General features: G+C 49.2%; 1 protein-coding gene across 15 annotated transcripts in view; it reads left to right on the forward strand.

The window, feature by feature from the left end:
* Positions 1-22,954, forward strand: part of ZFHX3 (zinc finger homeobox 3) — a 1,292,716-nt gene that overhangs the window by 1,238,973 nt on the left and 30,789 nt on the right. For all 15 annotated transcript variants that reach the window (XR_015728051.1, XM_087870546.1, XM_087870551.1 and 12 more), the window contains one exon: positions 13,027-13,134. Coding sequence is in view for 14 of the 15 variants with exons in the window: in XM_087870546.1 (XP_087726672.1) it covers positions 13,027-13,134 (108 nt within the window). In the remaining variant the exon portion in view is untranslated. The remainder of the gene's footprint in view (positions 1-13,026; positions 13,135-22,954) is intronic.

Consider the following 22,954-nt stretch of genomic DNA (forward strand, 5'->3'; position numbering starts at 1 on the left):
GGGCCGGCAATACACATAATGGCTGGGCTGGGGAGGCAGGTTGCCTCAGTTACAAAGAAGCATGGGTAGCGTGAAGGCAGAGTCGAAAAGCAATGGAGAGCCCTCACTTGACACCCTCTGACCTCAGCCGGTGCAGCTGAATGCTGGAGAGCCGGGACTGAAATTGCAGTCACTTTAGATTATTTGGAGCGAGGAGAGGCAGGGAAAAAAGGGTCTGTTGACTACAGGAAGCTGAATTCTTCCTCTGCTGAAAAGCTTATTAGTGGAAGGGAAAAAGCAATTACTTGGCTTTTGCTAGTTCTCTGCGGCAGGCATTCGGGGCCGCACTAGCCCCTTGGACCTCACCCTGCATCCAGAAGATCTCTGCCGGGCTCTGCCCTGAGCCATTTGGAAGGAGTCCTTCTGGAACAACCCCTTTCCAGAAAGAGCATGAAGGGAGAGGAGAGGGAGGAGAGAGGGACAGAGGGACAGAGTAGGAACGAGAGATAGAAAGTAGGAACGAGCGAGTGGTGGGGTTGTGCGAGAACTCTGGGTTTCTGTCTTGACGTGCAACGGTTTTATTCTGGGTACCACATTGCCACGGGGTGGGAATTTAACAGGAGACCATTTGCCTGAACACATGGATATCTGGGTTCTTAGGGGATGGTTTTTGGTCTTGGCGAGCCCATTTTTATCCTTGCTGTTAGGTCTTTTGTCTCCGAATGTAAAGAAAAGCTGGATGCTGTTTCGAGCAGCTACGGTACCACTCTCAGAATCCATTTACCTCAGCCTTCCAGCTTTTCCACGGGCCTTTGCTTCTTTCTTTGCTGGTTTGACCACCTGTCCCCTTTTTCCTCTTTTGGATTTCCCGACCCCTTGGGCTCCGAGCCCCACCCCTCTCCAGGCCCCTGTCTCCTGGTCTGGAAAATTGAGGCGCTTGCTGTCAGCTCCCCCAAATCCCTAGGAACAAAGACAGATACCTCTGATGACCACGTTTCTGCAAACAGCCGGTAGTTCTTCCTCCAAAATTACTCGTGCCTTTCTCTTAAAAGCCCAGTGTTCTGTTCTTCCAACTTGTCCCCAGCGTCTTCCAAGAGTTGGGTCAATTCGTAGACTCTTTTCACACAGAAATTGACCTTTTTTTTCTGCCATTGTTAATATTGAATTTAAAGATAGAGATTTTTTTTTTTTGAAAGTTGCCGTTGATTACTGTCTAAATCCTCCTCTTCCTCCTTTTGATATTTAAAATTGTTGCTTGGTAAATGAGAAATCATTCACTTTTTTTCTTCCTCATCATTGAATGATCTCATCTTCAAGACAGCGTTGCGTTTCGGCTACTTTTCATTTGCACCTTGGCTTCCCCTCTGTGCCACAAATGTTGGCCTTACAGAGTGAAGCAAACCTGTGGACTTGTTGCAGGCTTCATTTCCACATTTTCTCTCTGCCCCAGGGTCCGTGTACCGTAGGAAGAGTTTTCTGCTTTCCAAAGTTCAGGGAGGATTCTGGCTTAAGGTATTCCCTGCCAGGAGCTTCTAGTCCTTTCTCCTGGTGCAGCGCACACACAGAAGCGTGTAAACGTCCACAGTTAACTTGCGCGGAGTAGGACCATGTGCTGTCAGTTGCCTCGGATCCCTTATTCTTGACTCTGTCCAATTTGGACTCTGTCCAAATTCTGTCGCCGAATTTGCACTTTCTGCCCAGATCCTCGGTGACCTTCTCGTGTCTTGACAACATTTTCTTTCCCTTCAGTTTTGTATGTTAGTTGTCAAATGTTCCCTCCATGAAAGAGTATGGGTAAGAGTCTAGAATTTAAGTTCTCTTATTGAGTTGTTTGCCTTGATAATTATGACTGCATTTTTGTGCCTTAAGATGCCTTACGGTGTCACTCTGGGGACATGTGATGGACTGCACTCCCTTTGCGGGGAGGCCAGCCTGTCCACAGGTGGAAGCAAGCTCTCACGGGAGGAAAGACCCCGTAGATGCACCCAGTCCTGAGGCCGCGTCTGGAGTTCAGTCAGTAGCTCGGGAGATTTGGAGTTGGCTCGCTGTAGCTGAAATCATCGTGAAAGGGCAGGTGTGCTGGTGGTGGTGGTCTTTTGTCAAACCTCAGAAAAAGAACATTTCATTGAACAAGATCCAGATTTTTAAAATCTAGAGGCTTTGTATTCGACCACTGGCATAACTTTGGAAGTTTCTCAAAGGGAGGAAGAAGATCCAGGAATTTTCTTTCTCCCTTTGGGCAAAGAAGAGCTGTACAAGGGGCGTGTTAAAAATGACAGCAACTTAGCAGCCCCATCTGCTTTTCCTCACATGGATGCAGGAAAGCTCTGGAACATAAACCTTCAGATTTTCTCAGTCCCTCAGCTTCCTGCTGCACTTTCTTTGCAATTTCCTAGGAAATGTCAGCTAAAACATGCCGCTGCTGCTGCTGGTGGGTTTTTCAGGCTGAAGTGTGCTGGGGGACTTGATGGTTTTGGAGAATGTCCCAGGTTTTTACTTTCCCCGTGGAGACGCATCCTTAAATGTCTCCGGTGTGACCGTAAATGCTTCTGGCAGAGGTGGGCTCTTCTCCGCCTGCGCCAGGCGGGGAACACGGGGTAGGCACCTTGCAGACTCTCCTGTGCGCGTGGAGGTGTCACACTCCGTTCGGGGCCGTCTGCAGGGTTCACATGGGTCTCTGGCACGGGCTTCTGCGGTTCCCAGTGCTGTTACGTCTGCGGGGGCTTCGGTCTTCGTGCATGCTTGGGTCTGGCCACAGGAGAACAGGTCTAGCTGGTGCTTTTCTGGGTGTGGCGTTGCCCGAAGTTGGCCTGATGTCTGTTTCCTAGATTTGGGTTGGAAAGTGTAAGCCTTTGTTTGTGCTTTATTTTTATGAATCAGCTTGTTTTACCAGCTGTGCATGTAAGTGGCTGATGATCATGCAGAATGAAGCTCCTTGACAGGCAGGCCGACCCGCTGCTGTCCACTGGCGGGAGGAGACGGCTGCTTCTGCGTGCACCCTGTGCTGCCCAGGGACAAGGCTGATTCCTTAATAGGCTCCAGACCCTTCGGGCACCGTGGGCATAAGACTGAGGCCATGAATAGGCTGGGAATTCCAGCCCCTCGTTTGTGCCAGCCTGTGACTTCGACTCCTGGAGTCTACAGCTTTATTTTTCTGGGTTGGGTGCTGTTTGTTTTGATGGCCAGCCACAAAGCGCTCACCTGTTTCTCTTTCACTTTGCTTTTTTGCATATCCTCGCCCCACACAGCCCATCATTCCCTTGGGCATTGTCTCCTCCTGTCTCCCCAGGGTTGTAAAAGCCTTGGGTCTGTACAGCCTCCCCTCCACCTTTCCTTGCGGTGCTGTCAGTCCTGTTTAGATTGCATCCATCAGCGTTGGATGGTCCTGTTACGAGAGCCATACCGCAAGGTCTCGCTTAGACCCATTAGGTTCTAATCACCACCATCTAATATTACTTCCGGTATATCCTGTTCATTTCCCATACACCTTTATTTGTATATAGATGCTTAAGTACACTTACAGGCTTTCCTCGACTCTTTTCACCCATGTGTTTCCAACATTTTCCGATTAAAAATAAATAGGATCTTTTTTTTTTTTTTTTGCCTTAAGTGTAAGATCTCTCTCTGACACACCAAATCCGTTTCAACTCAGGATGATACCAGTCTTTTTAATGGAAACTGTTATTTTTTTAAAATTTTATTTACACTCTTTCTATCACTCATGTGTGTTTATCTGTCCTGTCTTCTCCCCTCCAACCATGGAAGCCCAGCAGTGTTTATTTCAAGCCGAGTGTTACTGAAAGACAGATGCTTGTAGGGCCTGCTTAGGCCTCACACCTGGAATGTTAAAAAGCTTTCAGGCAGATCTGTTTGGGTGAAAGATGTCCTTTCCTGTAGAGGAGGGGGCCTCGGAGGCAGGCGGTACCCCATCAAAGAGGCTTCCCTTCCGCATCCCGTGGGGGCATGAACCCCTATTCTGACCGTACTTCCAGACACCTTAGACGATGCTTCCAAATCCCCGAAATGGTCTGTTGTGCTGAGCAAGCGAACGAGGCCCCTTCTTCCTCCATCAAGGCTGTCTTTCTACTAACCTTGACTTTTCTCACCTTTGCCATCAGATACTCTGTTGTTAAGACCCTGTGACTGACTCCGTCTCCTCCTCTGCGCGTTCTCAGAAGCGTACTGAGTTAGAATTGTTATTTTCCTCCACGACTTTGTTTTTACCAGAGGGGGAAATAAAACACCCTTCTTGGTTTCAAGGGCCTTCTCTTTTGCATGCCTCTTCTTTCCAGAACATTCCAGTTTGGTATGAGGTTAAACTGTGCAAAATACTGTTTGAAAGAAAGGAGCAAAAGAGAAAGGAACTTGTCAAAATGCATTTGTTAGATCACGTTTTAAATGAAGTACAATTGAAGGTAGTTTTTGTCCAAAGAAAGGAAAAACCCCTGCAAATCCGCTGAGCTCCCAGAGAGCGCGCCTCCTTTGTCGTCGCCCTGACATTGAAGTGTAATTTTTCATGGTTATTTGGACTGGAAAATGGGGGGGACGGGGAGAGATGGGTCTGCGATTATTTCCCATAAATGACAACACAATCACATCACGCTCGGCTACAAACATGCTCGGGGAATTTGCCTTTTTACATTTCATGTGTGAAAGCAGAGCCGCAGTCCTGGCTCTGGAAATCCAAGGGAGCTAATCCCCGCTGAATTCAGTTTCCTTCGGAGTTCTGGGACAGAGCGGGGTTTCTCGTTCGGTGTGGATTCCGACACCATCTCAGGGTTGGGTTTGTGTTTCACACACGGGAACTCACATCTTTCAGTTATTTAAAAAAAGAGGGAGAGAGCGAGCGAGCGCGCGCAAACTCTCCTGTGAACAGCCACCAGGCGAGTCAGCGGACATATTTAGTCCGTGTGCTTTGTCACCGCACATTGGCTTTCATCCTTTCTGCATTTCCGCAGGGGGCAACCCAGGTGCTTTTGCTAAGAACACAGATAAATGGAACTTGTTGCTATCCTGGCTCTAGGCGGTTCCTCCCTTTCTCTCCTCCCCTGACCCCCACCCACCCCCTGAATTTTAGCGCGGTTTTGACAGACTGTTCAGATGGACCAAGCGGCCTGCCCGGGAGAGGGGAGACGGCAGGACCCATCCGTCCCTGCACAACCACAGCAGTTCCCAGCAGTTTCCACCGCGCACTTGGGCATGCTCTGCTGTCCGCTCGGGAGGGCAGCTCCGGGAGGGGACGTTTTCTCTGGGAGGCCTCCACAGGCCGCGGCCCCTTTGGACCCGTAAGATGCCCCCTCCCATCAATGCACAAGGCAGAGGCGATGTTAAGTACAAAGCGAAGGGAGAGAGACTCCCCCCAGGCTCGTGTTCTTGTTGAGGCCGACCTTGCTTCACCCAGCAGGGGCTGCGCACGCAGGCTGCAGCACGCCCGGCCTTCCCAGGCTCCCTCCTGCCACACGATCCCCATTTTTCTTGTTTCTATAAACAGTGGCACGATCTTCAAATATACAAAAGCATAAATGGTCTCTATTCTCCAATTATTCATTTTAATAATATGCGGAGTTGCCTTCAGCGTGTTGATTCTTGAAGCCTGGTGCCAAAAGGCAGGGTCGCGGGGGGTGGCGGCGGCAAACGAGGTCAGGGTGGAGGCAGTGAGGAGGCCGAGGTCCTTCAGCGCTGGGTTTTCCTGTAGAGCTTTTCCCGAGGCCCTCTCCAAGGGCTGGCAGGCCTCCACCACCTTTCAGGCTCTGTCCAGAAACTCCAGGCACTGCGGCCCCAGGTGTATTTGGTAAACGAACACCTCGTGGTCGGCCAAGATGTCTTGTGGCAAAATGATCCCGGAAAGCACAAGAGCTCATCCCTGGAGGAAGGGAGTGTGTCTCCAGCGAAGTCTGTCCCCCACTTCCCCTCCTGCTCCCGTCCCCTTTTCCCTCGGAGGACTGAAATCCACGTGTAAAAACGTGACCTTCGACGGGGCAGTTTTGTTTAAAACAACTGGTTAGCACCTTGGCCACATTTTTTGAAAAGCAACCAGGGTGGGAAAATTCCCCACCAGGGCACCGGGCCTGACCCCCCGGGCTGTTGTCCCCAGCTGGTAGAGAAGGGGCCTTGGCTGGCTGGCCCAGCCTGGCACGGAGCTTAGGTTGGTAAGAAAATGGACAGGGCTGGAGACTGGGGCCATCTGGAGGGGAGGCCTCCCTCTGCCTCTCCCGTGCTGTGTCCCGTAGATCCTGTGCAAGAGAGGGACTTCGGAGAGGCCTGGGCAAGCGGGAGTGTGGGGGGCCAGCTTGCCTGTCATCTCTGTGTGTCCTCACGTCTGTTGGAAAAGAAATGGTGTCTTATCCTGAGGAGGTTGGGAGCATATTACACTTCCGATGAATTAAATGAGTGCGAGCGCTCTAGGCTTGCAGCCTTGGAGCCCCTGCCTGCTTCACACACCGCCCCCCTCCGGCACACCCCGTCCTCATCCTTTGCCCCTTTAAGTTTCCTTCATAGACTAGGGTAGTTGTATTTCAAAATGTTCCACTGGCCAGCATCAGTTTGGATTCCTGGACCCTTCGTCTTACGATTTGGCATTTCCGTCAAGTAATCTGTACTGTGTTAAGATGTAGATAGTAGAATGGACCACTTTTGCCTCCAATTAAAAGTAATACTCAGGTGATTACCCACAAGGAACTTTCAGGGGAGATTTTAAGTTTCCTCTTCCACGTGACAGCATGAAAACATGCAGTCACCTATACCAAGATGCTAAGTATAAGGTGTGTTAAGAGAATGCTATGCATTTGTGGTAAGCCAAACCACCTTCATTGAAGGGCAGATTTCTGGGACTGTGGTATTGTCGACCAGAAAACCTAATCGCTCGAAGCTGTGCCTCATGCAGTCTCTAGCCACATGGCCAGGGCTGGCAAGAGACACCACTGGAATAAAACCCTGGAGTCAATGTTGGAGAAAATGTGTTTGGGGGTGTTTGGGGGAGAAAATCCAAGAATGGATTATTGCATCCTGGATCCAGGGGTTACTGTGCAGTTGGGGAGAAGCCCAGGGCACATGGAAAGTCCCCCCCCGGTCAGACCCATGGTCACCATTCAGTGAGATCATACTTGCCAAAATGTCACGGAGGGAGAACGGCATAGTCAGTCACAAGCGTCGCTACCATTTACCTCTTCCTTCTAGGCTTGGAGAAGGAGGACAAGACTAGGGCTGAAGAGCTGGGAGCAACAGGGTTATGTGTCTGTCAGCATTGTCGATCATATCCTGTTAGAAGTTTTTGTTGTAGCACAATTTTTAACACACTGGATCTTACTAGAAGTAAGCGGTCTAGACCTTAGCAGTCATCTTTTATATGGTGGGATTTGATTTGACCTGTAATTGCAAAATCATGCACATTCCGAAGAAGAGGTACAGGCCTCAGAGGTTCCATGTGGATAACAGAAGGCCAGTGGGATTGGGCACACTGGAGTGTTCTGCCCTTGTGTTCCAGTTGTGCCAGCCAACATTTCAAAAGGCCAGCAGAGTGGTCACAGGGTCCTACCCTGAGTCTGTAGCCACAGAGTGCAGCGCCTGCACAGGACTTACAGGAACAAGAGGATAGGACACGATCACGGAGTCCCACCCGCTACGCACCAAGAGACCCCAGCGTGAGTGGCTGCCACCTTCCGTGGTACTCCTGATGGTCCTCATGTTGCAGGCCTTTCTCGCTTGCTTCTGTGGTTGTCCTTGGTTAATTAGGTTGAAAATGGAGAACGGAAAAGCTTTAACCCTATCTTCAAAGTAGGCAGATTGGTTATTTTGTTTTTCAAAGAAGAGGTCCTATATACAATTAAAACTTGTTTCTGGTAAACCTCATTCCAGGAAAGATGAGCTTTTAACAAAAGGCTTTTGACAGCTGCAGGCTATTTCATTTTTTTAATGCCGAATGAAAAATCAATACATTTTTCTGGGTTATACATATTCAGAACAGGCCTGATATTTCCATTATAATGGAAAGTGGGTGTCTGTGCACATCTCGCCTGTCAGAGCTGCACCACCGCATTTTCCAAGCCACTGCTAAATATTTCAAACCTGATTTGATTGTGGTTCATGACAGCTAATGTTTCTCGGCTCTTGAGCCTGCCGACAGGCGAACGCACTTTATTTCACCCCCACCCTCAAATATGGCTCACCCCAAAGAAGAAGGAAAGAACAATTTCATTCTTCAGGGATCCCGGATCATTGTATTATTTAAGCAACACGATCGCCTGAGAGCCTGGGGTACAGCCCTGATTCTTAGGAGAATTTCCAAATTTCTGTCACATCAAGGCACTCCGGGGGCTTTATCAGATTTGGGGGAAGGTTTGAATTGGTCCACGTCATCCTGTTAAAGAGTTAGGATCGGAGGGACTCGTCTTAGTCATTGACCGACTCCCCTTCCTTCAGGTCTGAGCGCGGTTTGTGAGGGACACGCGGTGGGCGTGGCCCGCGGCCCCAGGTACTCCGTGAGCAGGGTTGTGTTTTCGGCACCCGGCACGTTTTCTTGTGTAACACGCAGGGGAGATGCGTGCGGTGGCGGTGAGTGCTGACTTGACCATGATGCCACCTCCGTTCTCGCTTCTGCCCCGTGCTCCTCTCACACACCAGTTTCCAGGTTGTTCCTGAAATTGTTGCACATCACCACGGGGCTGCCAGCCGGCACGCACACCTCCTTCGGGAGCAGATCTCCCCGCACGGTGGGGAATCGTGCGGTCACCTTCGCCAACACGCGAAGTATAAGGTGTGTTCAGAGAACAGTTTGCATGTGTGGTGAGCAAAACCACCCTGACTGAAGGGAAGTGTTCTTGGCCACGGTATCATCACCTCGAACACCTAAGGTGCCCCAGGAACCCTTCCCTTTCACAATGTATTCATCCGCGGCAGTTCTCACAGCTGAGGGCTGTGTGCGCGGCCAGAAGACAGGGGCGAGCAGGCTGGCTTTGGCCCGAGCGCTAGTAAGTGCTGTCTGGGAGAAGCGGTTGTAAAAAGGAGGCAGTGATGGAAACCGATTGTTTAAAGACCCGCAGCCACTGTTCTGTGTGGAGGTTGAAGACGGAAGGGATACCAGGATACCAGGAAGCCCTCACAGTTACTCAGGATTTGCTTCCGGTTTCCTAGCCCTTTAACGGGAAAATACATTCAAATAGGAGGGATGCCCTCGTTTGAGGGCCATCGTGGGGTCGCTTCTGCTTTATACCATCTGCTGTAGGGGTTGTCGCTTCTGCTATAGGGGTTGTAGAGGCACCTTCTCTAGAGTCTTCTAAAAAGCAGACATTCTTACCTGGCTTGTGCTGGGCCTGATGCCCCTGCCAGGAGCAGGCAGGGCATAGAGAGCAGAGATGACCTCCTCACCTCGGCCCTGGCTGTGCCCTTGAGAAAACGTTCCTGGTGTGTTCTGCTTGGTTCTGAAATAGTATATAAACTCCTGGGGAAAAGATGGTTTTCATTTGTCTATTTCAGCCATAAAAGTGACACAGTGTCTGCTGTGTGTCTTAGGGAAGGGAAGCAACTTCGTCAACTCAGGGAAAGATAGGATTTTCCAGATAAAACCAGGTCGTGGATCCATCAAGTCTTCGCTTGTTCCCACCATCTGTCAGTAGCCGATATTATTTAGGAAAAAAAACAAAAATCAACTTCCGTAATGACCCCGGCCAGTTGCCACCGACTTCACGGGTGGAAAATGCAATCTGTGGTCTGTGAGAAACTACCCTCCCCGCTCCTTGCTCAATCAGCACGTGGGTGTCAAATACACATTCCTAAGGGGAATAAGGGCTCGGTAACCAGCCCCAGGGGCTCAGAGTGTGGATGCCGTTGCTCCCCTGGTCCCCACGTGGTTCCGGTACAGGGAGACCAGGCTCTTCCTTGGGTGCCCAAGGCCTGGGTCTTCGTGAGTTGGGGTTTCTTTAGGTTTTGGGGACCAATAAAACATACCCTGCCCACAAAGCATTGTGGGTCTGAGCTGTCCAGGCAAATTCATACTTTGTATCTCTGTTTTTTCATCATTTCTCTACCTTTATTGGTATTCAGAGCTTACAGTTTTCTGGTTACTGTCAGCCTGGGCTTTCATCCATTTTAAAGAGCTATTTTTCCTCTTGCTGTTGATGATGATGGTATAAAGACAGATGGTGTAACTGCTTATGAATGTCCTATTTTATTTCCCCAGGACCAGACAGTTCACTTGAAGACGTATATTATTTCCACATGCTCAGGTTGGGCGGCCCAGACAGTGTCTGCTTCCTGCAGCTAGCTGCCCTTCCAGGCCTCGCCTTGCAGAGGGCGACACCTGTAGGTCATAGGTGGAACTGCAGGAAAGTGTCTGCTAGGCCGATCAGGACCTGGTTTTTAGTTGGGGGTGAGGACTCTGATCTCCTTGTAAAGGAAGCTGTCTAGGAGTTTCCTGATCATTTCTTCTTCCACGAAGCATTTAACAGCCTTTAAGTGAATGAGTGACAAATGATAACATTAAACCTAGGAACTGAAAAGGAAGAGGATTTGCTATTTAAATCTTAAAAATAAAGAAGAAAAGGACGGGGTGGGGGGGAAGAGAAACAAAATAAGTTCCTGAATTCACCTCTGTCCTCTGCCCTCTCCTTGGAACTCAGCTGCCTTCACTTTTCTGCTTGTAGTGGGGCAGGGAGGGAGAAAGCCAAGAACCCAGGAGGCTCGTAGGATGAGGGCTCCAGGAACATTCACAAAGCACTGTGCGGTTTGCTTGCGCGTCGTGTCAACGATGTGCTTATTCTTCACACTCTGTATCTTCGGAGTAAGATTTGTTTGGAAAGGCTCAGAGAACTGGGGTCAGTGCCAGAGTGACCGTGTGTTCTTAACGCTCTGCTCCGACAGCCGCGGCCCACATGATGTGGAGGAGAGCGGTGCTGGCCTTGGAGGTGGCCTCCCAGTGGGTAAATTCCTTCCCTCCTCTGCACAGCCGCGCCTCAGGCACTGCTCGCCACATCAGGGTCTTGTCTGCTTTGTAGGTGTCAGACTCTTTCCATGTAAGGTGACTGTGTGTGTGTGTGTGTGTGTGTGTGTGTGTGTGTGAGGTGGAGAGGAGGGGCCAGTCAGCCATCTCTGCATAATCAAATTTGATTAATATCTCCTACAGGTAGTTTGTGTCGCAGCATATACTGGGGCAAATGAGTATATTTTAAGCGCCCTCACCCCTTTGGGTAGACCCAATTAAATATTGATGGACTGAGTTCTGGTATCGCCGTTCAAAGATGGATTTTGTAATCACAGTGTTGAACAATTTTATCAAAAGTGTAAAACATGTGCATCAAACATCCTGCCTGCACGTAATGAAGACCGGGCTCACATCATACCGTGTAACTTGGTTGTTATTCTCAACTCACCCTTGTGTAGAACCTTTTTTTCTCTACTCAACGATGTGTGGCGTTAATGTGGCACTGTATAGCAGACTGACCTCAAACCATGGTTGCCTGATTTTTCTCTGAACTAACAGTGGGTGTGAGACTTGCTCTTAACTTTATGCAGTAAGACTAACAGATACAGAAATTAGATATGGAGTCCTCTTACTTGCAGACGAAAATAAGCACTGTCTTATTTCATCTGTGTTCCCCATGACTGCTTCATAAATCCCCTGTTGGTGGGAATGAAGAAAAAATGTTCCCTGACCCCAAGTTCAGTTTTCCAGTCCTTGGACTTCCATTGTCTTTTCGGGAAGCATCAGGAGAACCTGACTCTAAATAGATACTTTCTTCCTCAAATGTTTTATAAACCCTCTGAGGTCATTTTACTCTGAACTCCTTTTACTTCCTTTGTGTGATGAAAATTAGAAACTTATTTTCTGCAGGGTTGGGGAGGGTAACACCTGAAACATTGAAAGGTAGGGTAGTGGCTTCAGAGACCTAGCCTGACATTGGTCACAGCCCCAAGTCCAATACCTGGTCCCCGTGCTTCCGGGCTGCTGCCGGCCCTGGGCAGTTGATGTGGGCAGCCAGGGTCTCATCCCAGGAAGGTGTGCTCCTCAAAGTCTGCGAATAATGTCATCATTAACCCACCTCAGTTGGCCTGCCTTACTGATTCACTTAACCCATTCTCAATGAATGTTTGGTTAATGACCCAGAGGGCCAGGAGATAGGGACAGAAATGTCCCGCCTCCTTTCCCTCAGCGTCTATAGAGTATCTTAGCTTCTTCCTTCCCACTTGGACAGGTGGCATTTTACTTCAGGAGTAGGCTCCTGTTGGACATGACCATTCTTCTGTCTTCACCCAAAGCGTTATGTGTTGAGCTGGAGAGAATTTCCACGGCTAGTTTTAAACCAGTGGTGGGTAAAGAATGGACTGACTTCAAAAGGAAAATATATGATTCTCTTGCAAATTTTTTCCCTTTCTCTACAAATCTAGCTTCTTGCCACTGACGCCTGGCATGCCTACAGATGTTGTTTGTACAGATGTTGTTTGTTTTCTAGAACTCTTCACGTTAATGAAATCCCATCACTGATATTCTGTGATCCTTGAGGCGTGAGTGACTGTTAAAAAAAAAAAACAAAACAAAAAACCAACACCACCTCCCACCATGGTCTGGCACGTGCACCCACACTGCGAAGCCTCTGAAGGGTCAGCGGCAGGGTCTGGTCTAGTTCAGGTCCAGGACGCGCTGGGGTTGGGGCTAGGCAAGAGCCAACATGTGGCTCCTTTTTTGCATTTTCAAGTGCAAAAGACTTGCATGCAACTTCAGGAATTTAGATGGAGTTATTTCTTCAACAGGATTGGCTTTCCAATATTAAGAGCTCACATGAGGCATTCAGAATCCATCTGGAAATACCTAACGTCCACACGTCTCGGGCGAGTCAGTCTCCTACCAGTGAGTGGGGACAGGAAGGCCCCACTGCTTACCTAGACCTCGGCACGTCTGAAGTACCGTCAGGCTTTCGGGGGCCGCGGGGGAGAGAGAGGAGGGGCAGTCGTTGGCATCTGTGTGTTGTGGTCGGTGATTCTTTGGAGTAGGAGCCAGGAGTCCTTTATCTTCTGTCCACTTTTGATCCTTGACATTTTGTTTTTCTTCTATTTCAGAAGAAGCTATTGAAGATGTTGAAGGGCCCAGTGACGCGGCTGCTGATCCAGAGGAGCTTGCTAAAGACCAGGAGAGTGGAGGCGAGAAGGAGCAGAGCAAGTGGACAGGTAGTGTGTGCGGCCCCCCAGCCCCCGACACGTCTCCCCTGCAAGTGGGAGGCCGGCGAGTCAGGGAGCAGATGAAATCCTTCATCTACCCAGAAAAACGGTCGGTTCTGTGCAGTGGGAGAAGGATTTGGGTTTTGCTTTCTTGAGTGGTCTGCTTCATTCTCCTTCTCTTAGGTTATATTAAAGAATTTTTTAAAGCGTTTCCTAAATGGCCCCCAAACCAGCTTGTTTATTGAGCGTCCAGGTGTCTGGCTCTACGCCAGGGGCTTCTGTGTTGGTGAGCTCACGTTTCTTCCGTGGCTCCTGCTCGCTGTGCGGCGCCCTTGATGTGAGTCTTTCTCTGTTGAAGGCCCAGTCGCCTAGCCCCCCACCCCCAGGCCCAGGCCCAGTGGAGGGGTTTGCCCTGTACACCTTGATGGGGGTCACCGCCGAATCTCCAAGGCGTCAGTAGCGAAGGTGGGCTTCGTTCTGCACATTGCCCCCTTGCCCCCAGGGCGAGCGCCCACACCCTGAAACGCACCCGAAGTAGGGCAGGCGGTGAAGCCAGGCAGACGGACGTGTTACCAAAAGCAGAAGTTGAAGGCAGGGAAGGAAGTGCTATTTCTGGAAAACTTGGTGTTGTGAGAAGGGGAACAGCCATCTCTCGTGATGATAGGATTGCTGTATTGGAGGAAAGAAGAGCTGAGACTGAGAAGAAAAGTTGAGGTTTTTTTTTGAGGAGGAGCAAAGTTGTTTCTGAGAAGACTCCTCAGGACGGATAAGTCTCCCAGAAACCACCACAGTTATTAGAGGAAATGATATGACAAGCAACAGAAATTGTTTTATTTGGTCGACCTAATTCTTACTGCTTTCTATTATTAATATTGTAATACTTTGTGTTTTTTCGAGAAAATATTTACTTTGTGGAGTCTGTATTGGTTGGGCCTTTGTTACTTTTCCAGGCACGACTGTTCTTAAATCATGTTCAATGTTGGCCTTCACTATTTAAACAAGATACAGAATCTTGGAGAGAGGCCAGAGGAGAGCAGTGAAAGCTCACTGAAGGCTGAGAAATATTGCCTCTGAAAAGAGGCTGAAGAAATTGGGGCTATTCAGTCTGTAAAAGAGAAATTCGAGAGGCAGCTTAACAGCTTCCAAATTTCAGGAGGGATGGGGCGGAGTAGGCGATGGGCCTGTTGAGTGTTTCCTGGGCCACAGAGACAGGGTGTCACCGCAGCCGAGTGAACGGAACTGCGGTGGCCAGAGGCCTGCGCTTGAGAGATGCCGAGGGACGGGGCCGAGCACCCCAGGAAGGGTTTTGCAAGGGCAGGCGGGCCGGGAAGGAGGGCATGGCTGTCTCTCCTCAGAGGCCTTCATCCCAGGGGAGGCTCGTGCTGTGTTGCCTGACACAGACCGAGACCCGGCTTTCTGCTGTACGGTCAGGGCGAGATGGGCACAGACTTTGTGGATAGAGGTGACCTGGGAAAGAGGATTCCACACACACCGTCGGAAGACTGAGTAACCTTCCGGGCCATTTGTCCTTTGTTTGCATGGTTTGGGTCCCTGGTTTCTAATCCGGCTCTGCCACTTCCTAGTTATGTGGCCTTCACCTTTCTGTGCCTCAGTTTCTCGCCTGAGATGGGGATTGAAAATAGTACCTCCTTTCAGAGGACCGCAGTGAGGCTTATTTGAATATGGGAATCTTCGAACAGTGCCTGGCGTATAGGAAGCTCTAGATTACGAAGGTTTTTGTTGTTGTTGTTGTTGATGTTGTTGTTGTTTTAATAATTTGGTTGAATAAGCCGAGGAAAACTAGTAGGAGTTTCTCTTCGGGGCCTTTTCAATGAACGTGAAAGTGTCGCTGGGCAGCCTGTGGCTTCTAGGAATTTCGAGGAGCGGAGGGGGAACAACACAGAAAAACTCAGGATCGTGGTGACAGTATGTGTGGACGATGCCTGCGTTCTGCACGCTAAGGACACCGAGTCAGTGCCAAGACGTGACTGCCGTTTGCAAAGTTCCTACTGTGTACCAGGCCCTGTACCAGGCACGTCGCATGTGCTCCTCCAGTTCTTGCAGCAGTTCAGGGCAAGCTTTGTTGAGGGTGGTTCAACTAAATCACACTCGGAGCGTTTTGAATTCAGTGGGAGTGTGTCCTCGCAGAGCTAGTGGACATGCCAGGCAGCTGGGAAGCGCCGTAAGAATGAGTGTCTTTAATAAAGCCCCACTTTCTCACTCGTTCGTTCGTTCGTTCATTCAAGCAGCAGGCTATACTTTATCTCCAGAAGCCAGAGATGAGGGAGAGAGAAAGCGAGACCGTGGGTGAGTAACTCAGAGGTGCCCCTTATCAGTCGCATAGTAGTAAAGAGAGAAGGGAAAACTCTTTCCTGACTCCTGCAAACGATCCTCTTTTGACCCGAAGCATAATCTTGTCTATGTTGTCTGAGTGTGTAATGACAGGCTTTATTAAGGTACTTGAGCCGATTTGATCTTGGAATCGATACAGGTGGCAGCAACCTCTCCGCAGCTTTCTTTGGGATCCTTACTATTTTTTTTTAAGAAAAATATATGTATAGATATATATAGATATATATATATCTATATATATCTGCGTTTGTTCCCTTTATGCCCTAAATTGAGCTGTTCCTATCTGATTAAATGTGATGGGGAACGCTTCCTCCCAGCAAATAAATAAATAGTGATTTCACAATTTGTACTGTTGATTAGTGGCCGCTCACGGTGCAGATTAATAATATTTCAAATGAGCCTGGATAATTGACATTTTCTCGGCTATTGATTATGTAGTTTGGGGTTTGTGCAGGAATAGGATAATCTTTACTAAAAATTTTTAGTCATTTTTTTTTATGCTGGAATGGGACTCCTGATTTCCTTTTTGGTGTCCATTGGTCACCCTCTCCAGGCTTCTTTTATGTAGGTGTCAGGTCTTTGACCTCAGGTGGCAGCAAGGCAAGCAAGGTGGTGGCTTGAATCCGAGCAGCATCCGTCCCACGGTCAGCAGCACTGGGCAGAGTTCCACTGATCACCGGTTCCGTGAGACGATGGGCCTTGCCTTCAGGGACCGTAGCGGTCCTCCCGGGCTTCCAGGAGGAGCCGCAGTCCTCCGAACAGCGTTGCTATAGGTCCGCGCTGTCCCGCGGAACCTCCCAGGCTGACGAAGATGCTCCGCCGCTGCCCCGCCTGGTGCAGCAGCCACTAGCCACGATGGCCGTGAAGCCCTTGAAGTGTGGCTGGTACCACTGAGGAACCGAATTTTAAATTTTATTTCATTGTAATGAATTGAAAGGTGGCTCTTTAAATCTGGACAGTGCGGCTATAGATACTCAGAAGGAGCCACACTACCCGTGAAAGGACGCATCCCAGCTACGCTCACTTCGCAGTTGTTACGAAGGCTACACTGACTTCGCCTGGGCGCCAGGCTCCGTTCTGGTGCGCCCAGCGGTCCTTGCCAGCAGGCACGCCGGGGATGGCTCTCAGCGGCACGGCTGCCGACCTGTCCAGCCTTTGAGTTGCCCGGGTGGGGCTGGGGGCTGCTGAAGCCGGGCTCAGTTGGCTTCGTCTGCCCATACTCACTTGCCGTCGCTTTCTGTGTGTGCCTCGATGTGAGAGAGAATTGGGAAGCTCTGCTTTACACACATTATTTCACTGGGTTCCCACCCCTCACTCCGTGAGACAGATGTTGTAAGTAACCCCTCCCCGCCCCCCAGACCCCCTGCCATTGTGCGGAGAAGTGAGCCTGGGACAGCTGAGCTCGTGCAGGTTGCCAAAAGGTACATAGCGAGGTTCAGATTTGCAGACCAGCCCTGCGGCTTAGGACAGAGCCCGAGCTCGTACCGGTACAATGTCCCACCTCTCCAGGAATGGGATTTGTCAGCGGAATTATTCGATCTGGCTTTCATCTCCATTCTGAGTATGGAGGGTAGCCTTCTCGAGACCACAGTTGTACAGCGGTGACAGTAACATGACAGCCAGCTGGATGTGCAAAAATGAGTGGGATTGTCCATCATGAATATACCTCATAGTAAGCCCACATCTTGCTCAGTCGGAAAGCAGGTTGGTGAAGTGGACCACTCAGCGAATGGCCTTGGCCTCTTGGAGCCGTGGGCATCTCATCTGTAAAACATGGACGAGTGACACCCGCCACCACACCCTGGGTTCCATGATGTGGGCTCTTGAGGGCTCCATGATGGCAGGTGGTGGCCCTTGGTCAACCCTTCAGAGATCCCATCTATTCGGGGTGAGTGTGAAGCACTCTTGTGGGCCAATGGAGGGTGCAGGAAGGTTCTTTGAAGCTACGTCTCTTCCCTAATGCGCAGCAATTTCCACCGTCCAACTTTGTGGTTTTCTTTTGAAACATGAAAATGATCCCTCGTTCTCTTTTAGCAGTGTGGATTTAAAAGTGTGTGTTCTAGAGTGAAGAGGCCCCAGTGTCGGCAACTGAACAGTAATTAATGCAGTGATTATCCAATCAACCGTTAATTGCTATAAATTAAGTGATATACAATTAATGTGATGCTTTATCACCAATAATTAGGGGAAAAAATTGAACTCTTGGCAAAGAATCATAGCAAGATGGTTATTTAAATCCTGTAGCCGCCATGGTTTCCAGCCACAGAGCACTAAACTGGGTCTAGTTAAGCTAATTTGAGACAAGAAGACCAGGGGGTGCTGGTGCTTTAAAACACAAAGACGGGGCCATCGCCCAACTGAAAACACCAACATGATAATGCTGCACAAATCCTTAATTGATGTCCGTGTCTGTAGTTTTAGAAAATTGTGAGTTAGAATTGTAGTTTGAGTGTTGTTTTTCTAGGGGAATGGCCTGAAGGGATTTTATTTTATTAATTTTTTTTAGATCCATGATGCTTACCTAACACAGAGCAATTAGTGCAGTGGAGCGCCCCTGATTTGAATCTCGGGAAGATTGCTGTTAAAGGAGGTATTAACGGGCCGGCAAGGTCTGGGCGACTGAGAGGGGAAAGTGTGTTTATGGAATATGGTGCTGGCAGGCATGATTTCAATCGGGTTTGACATGTTTAACATAAATGTATAGTGTACGGCTCTTGCTGCATATGAATAATTCCTACAGACCCACTGCCTTTCTAATTACTGAGGTTGAAAAAAAGCAGGTCAGGCACATCCTGGTGGAAATCTATTACCAGCCCTCCCCCTCTTCTCCCTGTTGTTTACAGCTTTGTATAAATAGGGATGCCATTGTATGGGGAACTGAGTGCCTAAAGTGTAGTCTGTGACAGAATGGAAAGGGGCTGAAAAAATACCTCCCCCCCCCTAAATTGAGTCCATTAGGACAAAAGACGAAGCATTGGCCTGCGAGGAGTCAGAAGCTCCTGGCTCGAGGCCTGGTTCTGCCGCTGAGATGAGCTGCATGACCTCAGGTCTCTGGTCCTCAGTTTCAAAATCTGTAGAATGGCAGGTTTGGACTAAACAGGTTCTCGAAGTTCTGGAATTCCTTAAAAATATAATTGAGGGTTGTACAGGAGCATCTTGGAGAATCTTAATTCCTAAAGTTGGAATGCTGGTAACTTGCCGATTTCCCTAGCGTCCCACCAGGTGCGATGGCATGGGTCAGGAGCCTGCACCGAATTCAGATAGGCCCCTTCGGCTTTTTTCCATGAGGGTCGGACTGTCCCAGGCCGCCTTTCTTGGTGCGGAATCAGAGCTCCACATGCTCTCACCTGGTCCTGTGTGACTGGGGTGCGTCACACTGTGTTGTCCAAGCCCCGTGTGATGAGGACATCAAGGGAGGAGCCCCTGGAGATTGCTGTGGGGGCCTTTGAGTGGCTACCCATCCCAGCCCTGTTTTTGGCTAGAAACGAGGCTGTTCACCACACTGCCATACCTCTATAGAAGTCATTTCAGCCTGAGTCTCTGTTCTTCTGGCATTTGGTTCTGTTTTTCTACCTCACCCAAAAGTAAATTTGTCTTTGCAGTAGGGTGTGTGTGAGGGAATGCTGGGAGCCTGGCTCGCATGGCTCCTTTGTGGTTCGCATTCCCGCCAACGGAAACCGTTTTTGGTTTTACGTTTCACACACGGATGGGAATTGTGCAGCTACGTGGGCTTTTCCAGAGTCCTCTGTTCCCCTCCCCCACCTCCCTTCCCCACCCTCCTTTTTTTCCAGGCCTCTTTCAGTATAACTTGGCTGCTTAAAGTCACTGCAGGCAGAATTCTGCCTCACAATTGGAAACAAACCATTCGAACTATTTTTATGTTGGGAAGCAAAAATAGATATAGGGTGTGGTGTATATCTGGACTCGCCTGAATTCCAGTAATTCAGAGGTCTTGGCTTTGAGAATTTATATTGTAAATTGTAAGAGAGGGAAAGGGACCACATCAATTGAGCAAATATTTTTGCATGCAGTAACAAAATTAGCGGAGATAATCTAAGGCAGATACGGGATATGCAAAAAAGTAAGGAACTCACTTTCTAGAAGGGACACCATATGTAATCACATAACCGTGGTACAGTGTGATGAGAATTTTCATCAAGGTATAGATAAAGGGCAGTGGAGATGTAGATTAAGGAGCAAATCATTTTTCATCACTACAGAAAACACCTTATAGATTTGCATATTACTCTTGTAAAGGGGCCATGTGAATCTTGCTTTGTTTCGGTTTGAGCTTTTGTGCTGATGGGAGAAGCACCTCTGTTACTAGAATCATGATCATGATTTAAAAAACAAAAAACCCCACCACAGTGCCTTTCTCAGGGGTATCTGAGCATTTTCATCAGGCTCTTACGTTCTTCCCGGCCCAACATTCTGTTCTGTAGGCTGGAGAAGTATGACACGTAGATGGTGAGCACCTGGGTGCCAGATCTGTGCTCAGACCCCGACGGGCCTTGTGGGTCAGGGATCTGTTCCCCACATCGTAAAGCTAAAGAACACATAACATGGTAGCTTTCTCTTCTTATGCGAAGTTTGGAGGAGAAGACTTGAAAAACATGAGCTCTTTATGATCTGAACTTTGTGGCATTCATTCATTCTCGTTTGCTTGCTCAATAAGACTTCCCTTTTTTAGAGCAGTTTTAAGTTTACAATAAAACTGACAGGAAGGTACAGAGATTTGCCGTATACCCTCTGCCCCCCACACGTACATACATAGCTTCCCCCCATAGTCACCATCACTCACCAGAATGGCACTTTTTTGTTTAACCAGTGATGAACCGTTGACACATCAGAAAAACTATGAGTACCCTAAGCCGTGGTTTATCTTAGGATTCAGTCTTAGTGTTGTACATGCTGTGGGTTTAAATAGAGGTATGCTGACACATATCCATCATTATATCACATTCTCTATTTCCACCGCTCTGAAAGTCGTCTGTGCTCTGCCTCGTCATCTCTCCCCACCGGGGCATCCATTCATTTCTGTAATCTCCAGCACTTAGCAAGAGCCTGATACTGTTTGGGTGTTTCATTCACAATCAGTTTGGTGAAGTAACGTGGCCACAAACATTTTCAAGTCCAAGTCCTTCTACTTTACTGCTTTTTCAACATCAAACCTGTGGGTTAGTGGAATTGCTCCATGTTAATATGTAGACATGGCAAATGCAGGGTGTCTGTGCGTTTTTAAAAACCAGGCCTCTCACGGGCCCATATTATTTCCCAGAGATATTTCTAAAAATGAAACCAGAGCAAGCAGTGTTTAATCTCTTGCTGTGTGCGGGACTCTGTGGTAGGCTTTGTATGCCTGATCTCTCTCGCCCACCTCACAGAAACCCTGTGAGTAGACACTGCGATCCCACCAACAGATAAGGAGACTGAGCTCAGCGGAGTCACGTCAGATGCTCGAGGTCACACAGCCAGGCTGGGAACCAGCACGTGGTCAGCGCTGCAAGCCGCTGCGCTCTGTTGCCTAGCAAGGGCGGCTGAGGCCTTTGTATAAAGGGAACTCGGTCATAGGAAAACAGCTTGTGGGAAACGGCCGTTCTGGAGGAATCCCTGCAGGGGCGCTAGAGCCACATCCCCGGCCCTTCGCACAGATGGTGTGTCCCAGCCCTTCGGGATGCTCTGAGCCAACCGCACGCGGGATTCAATGGGTACCGAGAGGAGCATGGATGAAAACACGTTCGGGGTTCCCCTCTCTCTGTACTGAGCAGAATACCAAGACGCAGACCTTTCCGGTCCTCTTGGTCCTTTAAACCCACACGGGAAAGTGGAGAATCGTTGCCATTTTCCATCCTTGCAGGGACCTGAGAGATGATGTCTTTCTTCCCCAAGTATAGATTCTCACACTGTCCTGCCGAACCTGAACTAGCAAAGAAAGAAAGAAAGAAAGAAAGAACGAAACCCAAAACAACCCTGGGCAGATCATGGGGGAAGTTGATTTGAAACGGTGCTGAGAAGTTAAGTTCAGAGCTCTTGGTGTCTGTCACCGTGTTGGACCTGGATTTTATGTGTTCATGTTCACAAGTTCACTTTCATTCTGAAAATTTAGGAGTATTTTAGGAAGATAGGCTTGGAACAGAGAAAAAACTGGAAGAGTATTGTTTTATTCCAGTCTCGGGGAATCTGTGCTGTGCTGGGGCTCAGAGACCCTAACTAACCTAATTAATGTTTGATTTGATGGGGGCCGGATGAACCTCTGTTAATTAACTTTGGCCTAGTCTCTGAATGACCCACATTGCCCCCTTGTTTTGACCTACATCTTACACCTCTAGACTTTTTCCTCTGTCAGTTCAAGGGTCTCTGAGGTGCTTTCCACCCTAGTTTTCTCCAAATCCCTGGTCCTCACAATCTTGTAATTAAGCAGGGGGCAGAGTGATAGTGCAGCCCCTACACAGCCCCCGACCGTGGCTGTCCATCCTCAAGGACACTGTGACCACGGTCACAGGAGGCTGTGCCAGAGGAAGCCAGGATACTTTAGGGGAGCTGACAAGAGGCCAGAAGCGGGCAGGCTGACTAATACCTCAAAGTGGAGTCAGGGCATGGCCCCTGGGGTCCCCAGCCTCTGGCACACATCTAAGCTCATGGTGGCGGCCCAGTGTCTAGAAGTTATTAAATACACTGACAGCTAGTGTTGGTCTAAAAGGTGGTAGCTGGTGCCTCTGTTTTGTAAAGGTGGTTCCTTCTCAAACCTGATACAGAAGGGAGCAAGGTGCCTTGAAATCGAATTGTGGGATGGCCTTTTGGGAGCTCCAGTCAGTACAGTTAAGCAGCCTTATGCATATTTCAACAAGGAATGAGTGTAACAGATTGATGCCTCTGATGTAGGGCTTAGCACTGTTTTCTCCCCAAAGATACGGAGCAAGAGTGGCAGCCACCGGTCTGCACGGGCCGCCATCCCACCCTGAGGCTGCCGACCGGGAGAGCAGAGGCCCCACGGCGTGGTGTGATGCTCCTTTCCCAGACTGTGGACTTGCACGTTCAGCGGCTAGTGTGGATCTCTGCATCCCTCTCAGGGCTGAAGCAAGGGGGACCCTGGGTTGGTGAGGCCTGCAGGTGCCAAGACCAGACAAGCCAGCGCTGAGAAGATGCCCCCTCCTTCTGCAAAGTGGAAGGAGCCCACAAGTGTCTGCCCTCTTTTCGCAGAGGTTCTCCAGGACACATAGGAAGAATAAGACTTCATACACAAGGCATTATTTTGGATTACACCACCAGCAGAGCGTATGGATGTTATTCCTCTGAATTTCGGGCTTTGAAAATGTGTCTGCATGGGTTGTAGGGCAGGCAGGTTCCCTGAGGGACAGCCGTATTTAGTCTTTCACCTTTGGCCTGAGGGGGGAAACATCTAGCTTTGAGACCAGGCCTGGCTTTCTTCTGTGAGCAGAGAGGATGAGCGTGTCTTGTTGGCCGCAGTCATTTGGAA

The sequence above is a fragment of the Ursus americanus genome, chromosome 21 (genome assembly GCF_024610735.1).
Source record: "Ursus americanus isolate L20-20 chromosome 21, mUrsAme1.1.p, whole genome shotgun sequence".
Taxonomy (NCBI): Eukaryota; Metazoa; Chordata; class Mammalia; order Carnivora; family Ursidae; genus Ursus; species Ursus americanus.